Source organism: Poecilia reticulata, chromosome 20, assembly GCF_904066995.2.
Source record: "Poecilia reticulata chromosome 20, P_reticulata-male-v2, whole genome shotgun sequence".
Classification (NCBI taxonomy): domain Eukaryota; kingdom Metazoa; phylum Chordata; class Actinopteri; order Cyprinodontiformes; family Poeciliidae; genus Poecilia; species Poecilia reticulata.
This window is the reverse complement of record NC_088849.1, coordinates 2,990,105-3,008,319: the sequence shown is the minus strand read 5'-3', so window position 1 is coordinate 3,008,319 and position 18,215 is coordinate 2,990,105. Positions and strand designations below refer to the sequence as shown.

At 42.4% G+C, this 18,215-nt stretch overlaps 1 protein-coding gene across 4 annotated transcripts in view; it reads left to right on the top strand.

The window, feature by feature from the left end:
• The first annotated feature begins 895 nt into the window (after positions 1–895).
• Positions 896–18,215, top strand: part of arhgap12b (Rho GTPase activating protein 12b) — a 59,130-nt gene continuing 41,810 nt past the window's right edge. For 2 of the 4 annotated variants that reach the window (XM_008438434.3, XM_008438433.3), the window contains exons 1-2: positions 898–1,084; positions 7,115–7,869. In XM_008438434.3, coding sequence (XP_008436656.1) covers positions 7,192–7,869 — 678 coding nt within the window. In that variant the 5' untranslated portion in view covers positions 898–1,084; positions 7,115–7,191. Of the gene's footprint in view, positions 1,085–7,114; positions 7,870–18,215 lie in introns of all 4 variants that reach the window. The other 2 variants (XM_081601496.1, XM_081601495.1) reach the window with 2 other exon arrangements.

Below are 18,215 nucleotides of genomic sequence, written 5' to 3'. Positions count from 1 at the left end.
GCTAAAGGCCTAATAACATTTAATTATGTTTATATATTGAATTGCTTTTGTTAATATTAGAGCGTAATGAACAACTGAAAGCTGCCATTTTTAATGAATTGTTTCCAAAGAAATATATGTCACATGTGAAATGTTTTATTTTTCATTGCTGTTTTGTGTGTGGGTGTAGATAACCAATACATAAACATCTAAAAAATAAACATCGCAAACTCACATCTCAACACAAAATGTTTTTGGATATATTGAATGACTTATATTTATCACTTTGCATGCCTAATGTGAAACACATACTATCAACATGTGAATTGTAGGTATCTCAAAAAATATTACAAAGCAGTGAAATTACATGTTTGAAGCAAAAAGTTCTGTATTCCAAATTGGAAAAATATGAAACATTTATTTTGTAGCTCATGATACTTCCCAGGGCATGCTGCCTTTGGCAGAGAGTCATATCTCCCCCACTGATTATAGATAATTTGTTTCATATTTAGCTAGTCAACATCCCCCCAGGAAGGTGGAGCTGGGGGGCGTATGGGAGGGGGCATAGACACCCCTGAAAAAAATCCTGTGACACCCCCCGCCACCCCGAACACAATCGTGATGAGTTCATCTTCTTCAATCAAGACCTAAATATGAAACACAATAAATAAATATAAAAGATTAAATTTAAAGAAATCCAAAAATATGTATATATATTTTATTATTTTTGCCACCCCAAAAGTTTTTGCTGGCCGGGTCAAGCCACCACCGAACATTAGACACAGATTTCAGATTACACAATAACACTGTTCATAAAGATTAACCCACTGAATAAAAATGAAATAAAAGAAACAAAAAAGAAATCGATAAAGCTTTTATTCTAACAGCGCTGACCGGATGTGGCCGCTGTTGTCTCCCTGAACTTGACGTCCAGCAGAGAGGCGGGGGATTGTGAACCGAGCGGCTGACTGGAGGGCTGCTGCTGCGGGCTCTGTCGGGGTAACGCACGCTAGGTAACAGGGCTCCGGAAAACTTCTCCTGCTCTCCTTCAGCGGTGGCTAACGGAGCACAAAGGCCGACACCACAGCAGCTCGTTCCGGAGGGGGTGAGTGCGGTTCGGTTCGGTTCGGTTTGGTTCTACGTGACGTTCTGGCCCGGTGAGAGGCTATTGGCTTCTAACGGAGTTACTTTGTTGCTATGCACGCTGTTGCAGAGCTGGGGGCTCCCAGTGAACCTGCAGTGCTTTTTGTCCGCAGCGGAGCAACACTGTGGAAATATTCAGGGCATTATCCTTCTGACTAGGGAGCGGTTCGGCTGGCGTCACTTTTCTAACGGTAAAAGTTGTGCCAGGTGGTGTAATTAAGCATAGCAGGTGATGGCTGCAGCCTTCTGTTTTGGCACACACCTCCCTAATTGTTGGGCTCGTTTCCCCCCGCTGGTTCAGGTGGTGGTGGGGATAGTGGGGGTCTGGGGGTCTCTGTCCCGGTTCCTGGGAAGCTGTGGTGATGGTGACTGGGGATTCTTTGTTAACGCACAAGGATTAAACTCCTTTGTGTTTGCTTTCTGCAGCCTGTTTGAGGCAGGGAAAGAATGGACCCTGCCCCCCATCTAAAAACCCCTGGGCAACTCACCCACTCCCTCATTAACACACACCGCCCCCCCCAAAATAACTAACTAACTAAATAAAATCAACCCAGCGTGCATGTTTGCAGGCTTTAACAGTTCTGCAGTGGTTTTAATAAGCCGCAGAGGCTGCAGCGCATGTTGGAGTGGATGCTGGGTCACATCTGTTTTGAATGAAGCGCAGGGACAAAGGCAGTCAGTCTCGGTGTGTTTTGCTGCTCTAGTCGCCCTGCAGATGTGTGTTGACAAAAAGCCTGTTCTCTCTAATGTGAGATTTTTTTTATCATGTCTTTCACTCTGGATTTCCCAATAAGGCTTCTAGTTAAGTGCTTTTGCTGTATCTGTACCTTTAAATCCGTGAGGAGGAGAGACGTTGATGTTCTTGTGTAAGCGCTGACTGTGAACACGGTGAGAGCGGAACAACCTTGTCCTTGGAGTTGAAAGTTTTCACACTGCTAGTTGCGCTTTTAAGCTTTTCATGAGAAAACCAGAAATTAACTTGGCATAGAAAAGTAAGACTTTCAGCTGCTTCCATTCACTGCCACTATGTTTTGGTAATTGCCTTACATCTTTAAAATGTTGGTTTCAAAAATTGCTGAAAATATCTGTCGCATGGTTCCTGTAGGGGATGCATGATATATCTGCACTAACATCGACATCAGCTGATTTTAGTAATTTTTTTGGTTTGATAAAACTGATGATTATTTTCATCTTGTTGCCGTTTGTTTCTGGTCGGGGATTTGTTTTCCCAAAGATGTTGAAACTGCAGTGAAACATTGATAAATATCGTTAGCGGGTCATAACAGTGACATTAATATCAGATGTCGATATCAGCCCAAACTTTCGCTTTGGTGCATCCCAGTTCCTGTAGTTTAATGTCTATTTAATGAGATACCAGAGAAAGTTTCTAAAAGCTCAAATCATAGTTACCCAGTATGCCCCTCCCCCACCTGTTACCTTACACTGGCTTTGTGCTGGTCGCAAGGAGACTACACTTATAAAAATCAGAATATCAGCAAATAGTTATAATAAATAATTCTTAAGGGTGCAGCACCCGTACATCAGCCGGCCAATAAATCGGCACTGATTTCCAATAAGCCATATGTTTAGCTCATGATCCTCTTTTTTGGTTGTTTGTAATGCATTAATCTGGTGGAGAGAAACTGTTGTAATTTTTCTCCAGGTTCTGTGTGAATCTCATACCGATCCAGGCAAACTGTTGGGTATCGGTTTGATTGTTGTTAGAGATTGTGTCTTTGCAGTGGCATTTTGACCTCTACATTACTGTAGTACAGGTTAAAGTTGATGAAAAAATAATGTGGGAAAAAGTGAGATTTCCAGCTGCTTCCTTTCACTACTGCTATGTGGCTGGTATATCGCTGCTGCTGGTCTGCAGATGAGGACCGTTATCGCTACGGCAACAATATTTCTTTTCACTTTATTGCTTTCACCCCCCAACCCCTATATCGGGTTAGATTTTTTTCAGTGTATCCAGACCTGTCACGATGACACACTGTCCAGGAAGGTATCACGATAAACGATAATATTGTTGTTTTGAGACTGTTTTCAAGTTATACAGCAAGAACATCTTACACTGAGCTCAATAAACTTTAAATTCTAATGGACATTTAACACTGGAGCTGGCAGACATTTTTAAGATCCAAAATAAAAAAAAAACAACAAAACAAAACAACTTCTGTCATCCAGTTTTTGGTAGAAAGAGAAAAATGAGATAAACAGTAACTTACTGAGCTCGTTTCAATTTATCATGCGGTCTGTTGATTTATTGCTCATTGAGACAGATTGAGACAGGCCTAGTGTATCACGTTTTAGCTGCAGCTGATTGAGCAGCTAATCAGTTGCTCAATCAGATTTCCAGAATGTCGCTCTGGAAGTCTGCAGGTTTCAGAACCGCAGCGGGTTTCCTGGATGTTAACATCTGAACAGGCAGACTCGCCCGTTGCACAACATGCTTTCAAATCTCCAGTGATCAACAAGTCGGTTGGCACGCTGCCGGGCAACTTTCACCGCTGTGTTGACACCACACAGCGCCGGGAATCTGTTTCTGCTGGAAGTTTACTCACCCGGGACGTCTGGCAGAGCGCTCAGACCGCAGAGCAGCTGGAAGGACCAACTGAGCTGTCAGGGTTTTTTTGTTTTTGTTTGCAGTAGTGTGTATGTGTGTGTGTGTGTGTGTGTGTGGTAAAACAGTAGTGAGTCGCTGCAGTGGGATTGTTGGCCCCTGCCAAGGTGGGAAACGTCATGCTTGAACTTGAGCCAGTTTTAGTTCCTGAGCTTTCTCTGGGTTTCATTTCCCACCGTCGGTTCTGAGCTCCAGGATCCAACCCGACCCACCACCGGTGGGTCGGGTTCATTCATGGTGGCGCTGCTAGCTGGACGCCTCTGATATTTCAGTTTACATGTTTATCTAAAGGTAGTGGTGTCCAGACTTTTTGAGGCCACAAATTTTAAAAATTGTTTAAAGAAAAAAATGCAAAAAAACCCAACATATTTTTTTCATATTTACCAGCTAAATAAACAATAAACTCAGCACAGTATGTTTTCATACAATAAGCAAAGATTTCTGTGGACCAGGGATCCATAAATCATTGTGGATTTTAAACAAAAAAGGGTCTTGCAGATTTTTTGATTTAGAAAAAACAAACAAAACAAAACACAACAGCAGACTGTGTATTTTCGGCAACAAGAACAGGATATGGCTGACTCTTTATTTATTAAATTTATTAAATGGGCATGCCAACGATGGAACTTTTAAGCACAAGTAGCGCTTGCTAAATGAAAGCAAGGGTCTAAAGGAAGTTCAGAGTGTTGCCTTGATGTGTTCACAGATTTTTAAGAAATCTTTTAATTACCGTGGCAACCATTCGGCCTTGCAAAACACTTGGGTGGACCTGACTCCGCCTCCAAGAAGCAGCTCGTCCTCTGAGCAGCAGGTTCCAAGCTTCAGAGCTTCCACCTTACGCAACTCCAACTCAGCTCCTTCAGACTAGCCAGCAGCATTTAGCAAACGCCTGGTGGAACTGTGTATCTGTGAGCTCATTATAGGAGCTACTTCTCAGTGAAACGTGGTAAAAACATCGTCAAAGGGTTGATATAGGAGCCATGTTGTGATGACTTCCTGTAGGCGGATTTTCATAAAGAACAGGAGCTTCTTAAAAAGATCCAATTTCAAGGCGCTAAATTCCAAAGTCAAATTTCTTTTAAGTCATATCTGATACATACAGCAATTTTATAACAACTGAAATTAATATAGTTATTGTGCCTTAAAATGGCACCATTTGCCTAGAAAACGCAATACTGGCCCTAAATGCTTGATGGAAGCACCCAAAGCGACCTTTACCCCTTGGTGTGGACATCTCTCCTGAGCTGTAAATCTGCTCAGGGTGTGGGTCTGTCACTCCGTCCTCCTTCCTCTTATAGATTCAGCAGCAGGTTCTCACGCCTCACTAAAAGCACCTGCTCTGCTCTCTAGCAGCAGTGCTGTGGCTGCTATTTCTGGGAGGATGAGAGGGAATTCGTAAAGAGGGGGGATCCACCGCTCAACACCCTGCATATTTATTTAGGCTAGCAGACGAAGGGATACTCTCTGACAGGGGGATCGATGACGGGCCACGTCCCAAAGCAAACCCCAGAGGAATGGAGAAGGGCCCCAGCTGCCTCTGTCACCTGACTCACACTCTGACTGATACAGCAGGACGGTTTTAAAGGCTCCTGACTGAGTCTGCACTGTGAGTAATGATGTCACCGCTCAGATCTGGGATGGAATAAGAAGACCAGTGTTTTTGGAGGACTGCATGGAGGATTGGTTGTGTGAGGTCTTGTTGTCATCACCGCTAGCGCTGCAGACTAGGCTCCTTAGTCGTATGGGTAACCATAGCAATCAGAGTCCAGTGGTTTACGAGGATCAGGAGGAGTCACCCTGCAGCGCTCTTTATTGACTCACCATTCATGCACGGCAGGCCATCGTATCATAGTGTCGGTGTGCAGCAGCAGCACTTTGTGGTTGTGGTATTAAGGGTGACTAATAAGCCGGGGAGTAGAAACCAAGACCCCGGAGGTTTGTGGTTGGTGGTGAGGAAAGAGGTGGAGGAGTTACCGCAACGATGAAAATTAATCCTAGGAGTTGATGCATAAAGACTAATAATGTGTAGTTCTGGTAAATAAGGCCTTAGTGGAGCAGGAGGACAAGTTCATTACCTTAAACATTATTTCATAACAGCTGACATAAAGAGCGCTAGTAGCATCCAGGTGCTAATGGTTAAATTAGCTCATCAACAGGAAATGAAACCACTTCCAAAGAGTTAGAAACTTTCACTGCTCAGCTGCAGCAAACAATGCAAAGGTGGACAGACATCAGGAATGACCTTTTTAGAAGTAATATCTGGTTATAAAGTTTTTTCTACTAATATACAAATAAAGAAAATATAAAGTTAAAATGCCATAAACTTCACCTAGAGTTTAGCTCATATGATGTTTGGAGACAAATTACCACCAGCTTCGTTCTAGACGTGCCAATTTTGATTTTTGTTTTTCTGTCTGAAAAGTAAGTAAATATAGCGTGAACGTTGGTAAGTTGATAACATCTTTTCCATTGATGTGGAAAAGATCACATGATCACAATGGAAAAGATCGGTTTGTATTGCAGGTATCGACCAGTCTCACAAAATTAAGAAACTCTGACGTTTTTTTGATCCACCCTAAGAGGTGACACATTACATGATCGAGTTTAGTCTAGTAAATTTCTTAAGGACCAAATCAGTTGGGCTTATTTTGAGAGGTGATTTCTATTTTTCAGACAGAATTTAAGCCTCGGTGAGACAAGTGATATTTAACACAAGAGTTTATTTTTATTTAATGTTAGCATGGATTCGGGGATCCACTTTTTTCACATTTAGTACCGATACAGATATCAGAGGCTTAGTTTAAAAAAGAAACGCAAATGTACCGAATTACCACTCTGCACCAGTGCAGAGCACTTAAACACACCAACAGCTTCACAAGCTGGTCAAACATGTAAAAACAAAACAACTTTAATTTATTCAGTCGGTGCCATTAGGAATATAACAGCTAATGTAAAATAAATAATAACATGAAAATGACAATAAACTGGAACAAACTTTCTTTCAAATGATTCAGAAACTCCAATTAGTAATTCTAAATATAGTGTGAAATAAATAATAAAGCATGACGTTGCTCAGAATTAAACTGAACAGATCTGCTCTTATGAATTGGGAACATTGACACCTGATGTAGAATTTTTTTTTTTCAATATCGGGAACGATGCAGATATTAATATCGGATCGGTGCGTCTCTACTTAATATGAAACACGTGACTGACAGGGCTCGGTGTAGTTTTCATATTTACCATTCTGATAACGATGGAGAATGTAGTCCATTTTTACAATAACTGCATGGTTGCCCTTTCAATTCTGTGTCGTGATATCCCGCTGAGACATAACCTCCACTTCCTGTCTGGTCTTGTCTCCTGCAGTGTTCAGTGAAACATGAGGAGCCGCCTGGGTCGCTGAGCAGCTGAGGGTCGGAGTCGAAGCGCGTGCTCCAGCAGACATGGCGGACAGAGAGGGGCTTCCCATCGCCCCAGGCCAGGTCTACGTCGAGGTGGAGTATGACTACGAGTACAAGGCCAAGGATAAGATGGTGGCCATCCGCCAGGGAGAATGTTACATGTTGGTGAAGAAGACCAACGAGGACTGGTGGCAGGTGAGGAAGGAGGAAGGGGCAAAAGCCTTCTATGTTCCGGCGCAGTACGTCAGGGAGGTGCGACGGGCGTTGATGCCGCCGCAGAAGCCCGCCCTGAGGGCCAAGCCCACCGTTCTGGACATCTGTAGGGAATCCAACGAGAACCTCAACAGGCCTCAGCCGGAAATGTCCAGCTTCGGCCGTCCGTCGCCCTCCTCCACCCCGTCGCCGTCCTCAGACCGCGTCACGCCGCCTGTTCTCCCCAAGGATGCCAACCAGAACCTGGGGAGTCCGCACCACTGCAAGCTGGTGGCAGAGCTGGTTCTCCTCCACAACAACAACAACCACCACCACAGTAACAACTCGTCATTGCCACGGACACGGGCCGACTCACCTCCACTCAAAGCGGGAAACGGACTCAGCAAAAGTCCGGACAGTGACAAGAGCTCGGCTGCGAGCGAGGCGCCGGGAGAAGGGTCCGTCAAACAGCGCAACGACTCGGAGTCTGGAGACGAGCTGAGCAGCAGCTCAACAGAACACATGCAGGTAGGAAACTGCTGTGAATGCTCATCTATGGGTTTGTTTAGTGGTTTTAGGGAAATAATCCAGAGAATTGTACCCGTCTCAAATGTCAAATTATCTCAAATTACCTCCTTGTTATCTCAGCTATCAGCTCTTGTCCCAGTAAGATTCGCCCCTTTCAGTTGAGATTCCAGATGGTTTCCTCACATTCTGCGAAATTGTCTGTCTTTTCCAGCATTTGACCAGTTTTGTTACTGAATTGTCATGTATTAGGCTCCAAAATTCAACTTTTGCATCTCTGAGGACAAACATGTTTTCATGGTGTGGGTGGTGTTTTCAGGATAATGTAGTGTCCATTTTCTGCTAATCATAAAGTTCTGCATGACAGTTGTCTCTCTTCTGACCCTCCCAGGGTAAAGAATGCTAAATACAAATGCATGGCACCTTTCTCAGATTTTAATTTCTTTTCTAAAAATAAAGTATATTATTTTACTTAAATTAGGCTCATGTTCCTTAATTTTGGGAGATCTTCAATCAGCGGATACTTACATGAGAAACCAATCTTGCACGCTAATCTTATCTACCACCTCAAAAGTTAGAAAGTCAGTCACTGTCCCCGACTGTCGTTATGCTTATTGACTTTTCAAACTGTATAAACCAGAATCATCCCCAGTTTTCAACACTAAATCCAAGTAAAATACACATATGAGATATGAATACCTCTGCAATGCACAGTAATAAAATAAACAGTCAAACTCAGCTGATGGTGAGTTGTGTTGCTGTTCCACTGTTGGTACATGGGTGATGGTGTCACCACATGGCTGGTGCTTGAAGGCAGAGAATCTCTGCAAGGTGTCTGCAGGAACTGAGACTTCCTATTTCTCTCCCAGTGAAAGTGTTGAACTAAATCAGTTCCTCTCACTCCTCCATGGTTTCCTTCTCATCTCTCCGAGTCTGGAGAGCGGTGAGAGGGTCGGCAGGAGCTGTGGTTGGTCCCCCTTCGTCTGCTGCGTAGGTAGATCAAAGCACATGACCTTGACATGGTGGGAGTCCGAGCAGCACCGCCTTCGCAAACGGTTTGCACACTGTGGCCGTATCCAGGCAGGGGCAGCTTGTTTGAACGCTCCAAAAGCTGCTTGTGTTCTTTGTTCCACGCACTGCTGCAGCAGCCTCCTCCACCACGGAGCAAACAAAGAGACTGGCTTGAATAGAAACTAGGTCAAATCTGCCGAGGATCCTGCGTAGCCCCCTGTCATCACCCCTACCCCCCTGCCATGGGGTCCACTGTGTGAGCACGAGCATGTGGAAGCGCGAACGCCATGTCTGATGTGCAGTATGAAGTAAGGAAATGTGAGAATGGCAGCACAGTTTGCAGCTCCAGAGCCTCCAGTGTTATGATGGCTGAACAATTTGTGGGTCAAGTCTGGGACTCATGTCAAAGGGTCCAATCTGGGCGAGGAAAGACTCGTTTTCTTTGTCGCTGCCGGTCTTCAGCAAACGTTAGGAATTTATTTCATGCTTGTCAAATCACAGAGACCAAAATAAGCGCACATTTCACTCCACTCACATTAACATTGGCAGCTCTTTCGATATTTTTTTTAACCATCTTTTTATAGTCGGGGTGCAGTAGAAGGGGCAGGGTGTATATAAAGCGCACAGCTGACAGCGTTCAGCCACAACTCCCCGTCGACTTCAGCACAGTTTGGGGTCAAAGGGGCGTTTGGAACCCACTCCCACTCTCTTCTGGTTGCTTTGTGGCGTTCTGTTAGGGCATTCTGTTTGGCCTGTTGCCAGGCGTGTAAATGACTCAGTGTAAAACGCAATTCTTTCAACTCACCTAATTTCACTGCAGTGAACAAGATCTGCAGGGGTTCCTGCAGAGTTTCTAGAGAACAGTACCAATTTAAACAGAAGACTTCAATCAGTTTAGCAGATATTTGTTTGAGTTTTCCCTCAGCAGCAGGTTTACTACTGATGGTTTGCTGGGTGCCAGTTCAACATATAATAATATCAAGAACCAGAAATGTTTGTCTGAAATCCAAGAACATTCTACATCAGAATGTTTAAAATCATCAAAAACCCACTTGACTTCTTTGTGTTTAAATTTTTTCACTTCAGCAAGCGACCCAAGAGTGTTATAGGCCAAATATGTTCTTCAGCCTTACCACTGAAAAAGATTAGGTCTTACAGCTAGAGCTGCCTAATATATCAATACAATTTCAGTGTGTGCCATAATGCGATTGCAAAGGATTGTTCTGATGCATTAAATCAAATGCAATCCATCATCACTCTTCATGCTGATATAGGAGTGAGTTGGATGAACTTTGATGCTCACACTAGATGTAGAATTTAGCAATGGTTAGCAATGGTTGCTTTGATTTTTATTGTCATCACAAGCACGTCGCACAGTCCTGCTTACGGGATACCGTTCTTTTTCCGTCTTTCCAAACAACTAAAGGCTCACCTGAAGCTCCATCTGAAGCTCTGAAATCAGCTCTCATTGACGTAGTCGCCTGACGAAAATTGCATCATCTCTTTGGTAGGGAGGCTTCCTCTTTCCCTTCTTGACCCCTGGCCAGGGACAAGTTATTTCACGCAGAATTCTCTGTGTTGTGTGATTGATCAGAAGTTTGTGGACGTGTTGGGTACATAATGTCTCCAAAGTGGGACAGAAAAATGCTTGGTTCTTAATTATACCTAAGAAAGCATTGCACGAAAGGTAAGAAACCGGAAATGTGGGAAATGCTGAAAGGGTGACATGACCAACACCCTTCATCACATGTGGTGGTCCTACAAGGATCGCTCAGAACAAGAACTGTCTGTTCCTCCGGCTGTTTGCTGTGATTACTAATCACTCACTTCCCTAAAATAAACCATCTTTAAACATCTGACACCTTGCATTAGTGAAATTTCCTAGAAGGGACATTGTAAAGATGCCAGTAGCCACGACAACACGAGCGGCCTGTAAATGCATCTGCACAGATTGTGAAAAGGAAACAGCTGAGTCGGGACCTTGTGGCTGGCTTCCGTTGCCCTGCTGTGTGGTCTTCTTACTTGCTGGCAGTGCTTGAAGGGACATGGGAAGGAGAACGAGGAGGAGGAGGAGTAGAAGGAGGAAGAGGAGGAGGAGGTTGGGGTGTTCACCCAACCCTAACGGCCGATGCTCCCAATGGCTGTCAGGGAGAGATGAACGATTTCTTTACAAGGTCACTGCTAAAGGCGGAGGAGAACAATACAGTTGAAGGAACATGAGTGTCTGAGCATGTCTTCAGATTTTGATGGATTGTCCATCGCCCTGTGAAGAAACGCAGCCTGAGCACGTCCTGTGTAAGGCTGACCGTAGCTGAGCGAAGATTGAGTGGGAATGTATGGCCGTTGTGTGGTTGCTGGGATCTCTAAGTGCACTTTGAAAACGATTTCTCTCCCAGGCTGGGCTGATCAATTTACCGCTGCTATTTAGGCCCAGTGAGTTGGATCACTATTGCTGTGTGACGAGAGCTTTCTCCCGCATGAAGCAGCATGAATGCATTGGTGTTTGTTAGCCTATCAGATTGCACCTCAGTTTTACTGTATGGAAACATCCCGTTCCTAAGCATCCGTTGCCACAATTCCCGGCTAATTGTATGTTTTGCTGAGTGGATTTGTTCTCTGCGGAGTCGGAGTCTTCTGTCCTCCAGCCAGCGTCTAAATAAGCGAAGGTCTTTTGAAGCGCGTCCAAGAAGAGTTCACGCTCTCGTTTCACCAAGACCTCGTAAATCCCACTAGAAACAAGTGTTCCTCTGCTGAGTCTTACTGCAGCATGGGCTGAAGAAGAGGCCCCGGCTTGTTTTCCACTGCATACTTGGGATTCCTACCTCCAGCCCTGCCTACGCACGCACGCACTCACGCAGAGTGAGGCAGCAGGGGAGCTGAGCCAGAGAAGATCTGCTTTACCTTCTAACGGGAAGTGCCGGAGCTCTGTAAATCTAATATTAAGCTTGAGCAAACGGTGCATCCTGTGTGATCATGTGACAGTCTGGCTCTTTGTCTGCCTGCCTGCATTCTTCTTAGTTCAGCTCGTCTCCGACCCTTCCTCTGCTGTCTCGTCTTCCTCCTTGCACACCTGTGTCTGGAGCTCAGCTGTAATTTTTAGAGGAGACTATTCTCATCCTCACATCTGTTCTCAGCTGAGAACATGTCTTGGTTTTTTGTGAATGCTAAGCTAAGAAGAGTTTTCATGTAAAACATTGACCAAAGATTTATCATGTTGAGATTGTTGTGTTCTACTCCTTTATGAGACTTTTTTTTTCTTCTATTTTTCTTGGGCTGAAGTCTGTTGGTAAAAACTAGAAGGTTACTTCTGTTCTTCATCCATCATAAGGGAAACGGTGATAAATCAACCTATTTCATCAATTTTGAGAGCTCGGCGATTGGCTGATATTTGCATGTGGGCACAATCTGATCCATCTTCCGTCGCAAATCAGCCAGACCTGATAGAGCCGACCACCAGGTCAAATTTGCACGTTCGTGGTTATTGATAATCACGGATAAATGAATGATAAGTTGCAAACTTAGCGGATTTGTTCCATGGAAATGGGGCTCAAGCAGATCATGGTGCATTCTGGGAGGTCAGTATTACTTGCTCTGCCTTTTGCTTGTTTGCGCTGCAAAGCATCTGAGACGCTGTATGATGGACAATAAAAAAAAAAGATGGATTTTTTTTATTTTTATTAAATTACATGTAATCAAGTACAGTTTTCATGGTCGTTGCATTTTAAAATGATACTTTCAAATATTTTACCATGGTAACTAAAGATCCACTTTCAATACCGATATTAGAGGTTTAGTATCGGCCGATCCGATACGGAAAAACGGAGTTGAATTGACTTAAGGTGTGGACATTTATCATGTTGTTGATCATTTATTATGAAAAATTTCTTATCATAAGAACTTATTGATGTCACAAGTATTTTTAGTCAGTGAATAATAAAAAACAAAACTTAAAGTATTTTATCAGAAATGTTATTTTTGCTACTCTATTTTCTCCATTGTTTGCTCCACGAGAGCATCAATGAATATCAATACATTCAAAAATTATTAATTACATTTATATAAATTACACTTTTCAAGTGATGTATTGAAGAAGCCTGTTTTAAACAGAAATGCTTTTCAATAACGGTGTTTGTTTCATGCTAACACATCCATATACCTACCTAAAAAAGAAGTGATAGTTTTTTTTAATCATTATCTTCACCTTTATCACAATAATACCACAACATATTATGTTAAAATTTGAGATCCATATCGCCCAGTCTTAATGGTAACCATTACAACTGTTTAAACTCTTCTCAACAGGCTGCGGTCTCTTTACTGATGCATGGCTGCCTCACATGCAGCTCCAACCTTTAATATGAAATCAGTTTAAATTTCCTGCATACCTACACACGCGTATTGAGAAGACACATAATTAGCTCCAGCTCCACTGGGGTAGGATAATAGATATCTGCTGTTGTGTAACGGCTGAAAGCAGCAGGCGTGTAACTGAAGAACGCGGCTGACAGAGGAGCGACGTCAGTCCTCTTGTTTTCTGCAGCTCTCTTCTCTCCGCCTGTCAGAATGTGATGCAGCGCGCAGCGCCGATTACTCCCAAAAGAAGATGACTGCGTGCTTCACCTATCTCATTTGCTCTCCTCCTCCTCTTCCTCATCCCGCTGCTTGCTGTGGTTCCTCCAGTCCTTCACCTGTCTCTCCGGGCTCGGCTCACTTCAGTGGCTCAGCGGACCGGGACGGTATGTACCCGCAGAAGGGAAGGACACCAAGCTGGCCTGGTTCTGATAGTACAGCCCTCATTTATCCTGAGCTAACCGCCGCAGCTCGTGTTCCCTCTGCGTTCTCATGACCCGGTCCGGTCTAATCAGGCTGAGCTGCCCAGTCTCTGTGGTATTTCACCTTGTTGGAGACTTCCAACACCAGCAATATCATGGCTTTGTGTCAGCGCACCGTTACATAACCAGAACCTTTCTCACACCAGTTCCCAGTCACTCCCCACAGTGGCCTCTCACTACTGGAACAGATAGATGGGCCATGAGGTTCTACTGAGCTGATCTGAGAACAGCCAGCAGGTTTTGATTCCCTCAGCATCACTGAGTTGTTCTGATCACGTCTCTGCTTTGCAAAGCACCAAACTTACAAGAAGTTAAGAGTCTATAGCAAATGACGGCCCATTCTGACCCTGATCCAAGTAACTTGGCTGATATTGATTTGATATTTTTGCAAAAAAAAAAAAAAAAGCTTTTAGAATTATAAGCAGAAAACCTGAGGGAGTTCCAACAAATCCATTGTTCTTTAACTTAAAGTAAATGAATTTTTCCAACGTGGTGGACTATAATATTCTGGAAGTTATGTTTTGAAATGCATAACTGTATATTACCAGTACAATTGCAAAAAAGATTTATTAAAGGAGATAGATTTTATAATTTGAGAGGATCCACCCTTCCATCCACCCTTCTGAAGCTGCTGCCCCCGCGACCCGACCCCGAATAAGCGGAAGAAAATGGATGGATGGGGGATTAGATTAAATAATAACAAATAGATTAGATAACAACAAATAACAAAAAGATAATAACAAAAATATAAAGTTAGAACTAAACAAATGACATGTTGTATTTCTATCTATGGAACAAATCCGTCTAAAGAAACCAAAGAGAGTTAATCAATTTTTACTTTTAAGAAAACAATGAATTATAATGTTCTATCAATCAATAGTGAAGGATATTGGTTCAGTAGAGTTCTGTACCATTACAAAGGTTCTATGTTTTTATCATGGCTGTTGATTGGCAGAACCTTGGAACCTTTAACACGTCTTTGATGCTGTTGTATTTATTGTTGTTCATGTTTTTTATTTGTTCATAGTAGCTTAGTGTTGCTTTAGTCGTCAATTCCAGCATGTAAAATGATACTTTGCTAGATTGTTTTGTCTACAACAGTAAAATAATTGTATGGTTCTTCCTGTGCTCTCGGTGCTAAAGTGCTTCTGTTCTGCAGTGCCACAGAGCAGCGCGAGTAAGAGAGGAGGAGAGAGAGTGGAGCTACTTTGACAGTTTACTTTTTTAAAAAACTGGAAATGTCTGAAACAGATTTTGTTCAAACTACAGCGCAGATGATGTCCAACAAATACTGAAACCTGTGCAATTAATTGCGTGTAATTTTTTTTTCTTTTACAGTGTTAAAAAATGTGAATTAACGCCTTAATTTTGACATTCCAAATAATTATATGTATTAATTAATGGTGGGACTTGCTTAAAAATGTTAATCAAGTTAATTACAGGGTCTGTAATTAATTGATTGCAATATTTTCAACTCAAAAATGTTTTTGCTGCTAAATTATTGAAAAGATGTTGATAATAATAATCATAGTAACAATAATAAACCATTATATTGGTGTAGAATTCTGTTATACTCAACTTTCAAGTGTTTCAGGAATCCTTGATCCTTCATGGAACTTCTTTGAAAAAAGTCCTCCTTAAAATTGTAAACTGTGGATGCTAACATTAGTGTTGTCAGCAATGCTAATGTCGGCATGCTTAGCTTTGAGATGCTATTTTAGGCTTATTGAGATCCTTTGTCATTTGTAATCTGTCACAATGTTAGACCTTCATTCCCAATAATTGTTCTACTGCTGCATGCTGCAGGTATTTTCCAGCTTCCGTTGAATCGATCTGATCAGTTGTACTTTGTCACATCTCCTTTTGATCATACAGATCTCAGACGAAAGATGATCCAACTTATTATATCTTGTGGCGGTTCCACATTTTCAGATTTTGCAGCAGTTGGAGGCATATGCAGGTCAGAGACGTGACTCGCGAGCCGTCCGTAGTTTCTGTGCTCTGGCTGATTGTTTCCTCAGGAGAGATGGAGCTGGATGGCAGCATGTGGGAGGACTGCTGAAAGCATCAGAGCGTAGGAGTCTGGAGCCATTAAGGGGCACGTATTGTCTCTGTCATACGCCTCTGATATCCTTAATTATGCACCGCGGCTGCCACAGAGACAATAGCTGAGCTGAGAATCAATCAACGGTGAAACGGTTCCTGTAGCAGCTGCCGCACCAGAGTTCAAAATGAGTCTCTGGCAGCGCTGCGGAAAGGTGTGCTGCATTGTGTAATTAACATCATTCTTTACGTTGTGTTTTTTTTGTGTGTTTTTTTTAAGAATGGATGTGTCGTTGACTTTCCAGAACTTTTTAGGCCTCAGAACTTTCCACCGGCATCTGTTGCTGAGCAGCAATGCTCCAGATTTTAACACAAAGGAGGATAAAGGGAGAGACCCAGCCCACTGTGGACGAGTCTCGCTCTTTCTGCTCGCTTTCCACTCGTTTCACACAGGAAGTCCAATTGTGCCGCAGCATCAACAAGGTTCTCCAACGGCGCTCTCGCCGATTGAGGTTATTGTCTCTGTACTCTCCCTCAAAGCGGGACAAAAATAGCCTCAGAGAAAGAACAGACACTAGAAGCAGGGATCAAAGTTGTGTGCAGTGCACAGCCTGCAGCCTTTCAGTGTCCTCATGTCTGGCGGACAGAGTGACTCTCCTGGTGTCCATTAGTGAAATGGATATGCCAGCGGTAACGGATGGTGCAGTGTTCCCCACAGCACCGTTGGCTGGTTTGATCACCTCTTTGCAGACATCGGCGGTTTGTTCATTAGCCTGTCATTGAAGGGCGACAGATTTTCAGTCATAAAAATGGACACTAGAACATGTTTTAATAAATGATGGCAAGGAGAAACTATAACATGAAATATGATTATTATTTTTAGAAGTCAGGCTCAATTTAAGCCACTCTCACATCGTTTCTAATTTTGTTATGAATCTGGAACTCTTGTTGTGTTGCTCCAAATGTGAAACATAGTCAAGAAATGATGGACGTCCTTTGAGAATCATGACATTTATTATTAGAAATACATCAATCAGAATGTTTCGACCTATTTAAAATCTCAGATTTTTTTGGACTTCTGGCCAGTCGATTCAAATTTTGTCTGGTTTCAAAGTTCTCTTTAAGAACTAAATTATAAGAAAATGTAAAGATGGCAATAAATAAATGTATTCTAGCTAAGCAATCAATTATTTTCATTTGATGTTGAGGTGACAGAGTATGGTTAGAATTTCAAAAAACGATGTGTATATTCCCTAATCTTTACCCTGACATTTCTAAAGTCTGCATGTTTTAAAACTGTTTAAAGCTCAAAAATGCAAAAAAAGAGCAACGTTGCTATAATCCAGTAAGCCTTTCTTATAACTGTTAAGTCTTGCTCTCGCTCACTCTCTCACAGCATGAACAGCAGACATGTCACAATGTTATAGAAAATAAGTAGTTTTTAATGACTCCTCAAACCTTTTCCCGCATTTTAAACACCTCATTGATACTGAAAATTACTGATAAATCTATCCACCGATCTTGTTGATTGACTGACACCAAACTTGCTTGATTTTGTAAATGTTCAGGGGTTTAATGTTTCCAGAAGTCTCCTTTGATGACCTCAGGAAACATTTATTTATATGATAGCGGCACAAAGAACAATTTTTGCACAAGCGTTTGACACCAGTTTATTTTGAAGAAGGTGGGAAAGGAGCAACTTCACTCCTGTGTCATCAGTGCATACTCAGGATTTTCATAGTGCAGTATGAGATTATGTAAAGTCATTGTGGCTTCAGCTTTGATCACAGTCATGATTTTTATAGCATTTTTTTAAAAATTGATGCAGGAATTTGCTAGCAGTAGCCATAAATCTGTTAAATCACATATGCACATGCATGGAAAGTGTCTGTAGAGCCTGAAACAACTTGAATTTTTTTCTCACCATTACAAAATCTCATCTTGTTTTCCCCTCCTGTCGCTCACAGTGAACTTTGTTCTGTTTAGTATTATCTAGTCTAAAACAAACAGGTTTGTTTGAGTCACTCCAAACTTTTATTTCCCTCTCCACTTACTATATTAACTAAATCTGATTGCAAACTGAGTACAAACAATTAGTCATAGTTTGTTCTGATAACGGATTTGAAAAATTTGTGAAAATTAATTAAATAAAAATATTCCAATGTCGATGCCAGCAGACATTCTCGTGCGGTTTTTGTTTCTGTTGCACGATGTGATTATTTTCCCGCTGTGGGAGGCTGACCAAACCAAATCCTTTCTGCTCATTTCCTCAGCTGAGAAACACTTTGGTCCTATCTTATACAATCACAGTCATCTGCTCACACAGACACAAATCTTGTTTATGTCTTTTCATGGCATTTCCTTCATAATACTGCAATCCCAAGTATCCAAAGCTGGTCTTGTTTCTATAGTGCACAGATCTCCCAATGTGTTCCTGTTTGGTCATTGAATGCAATTCTGACC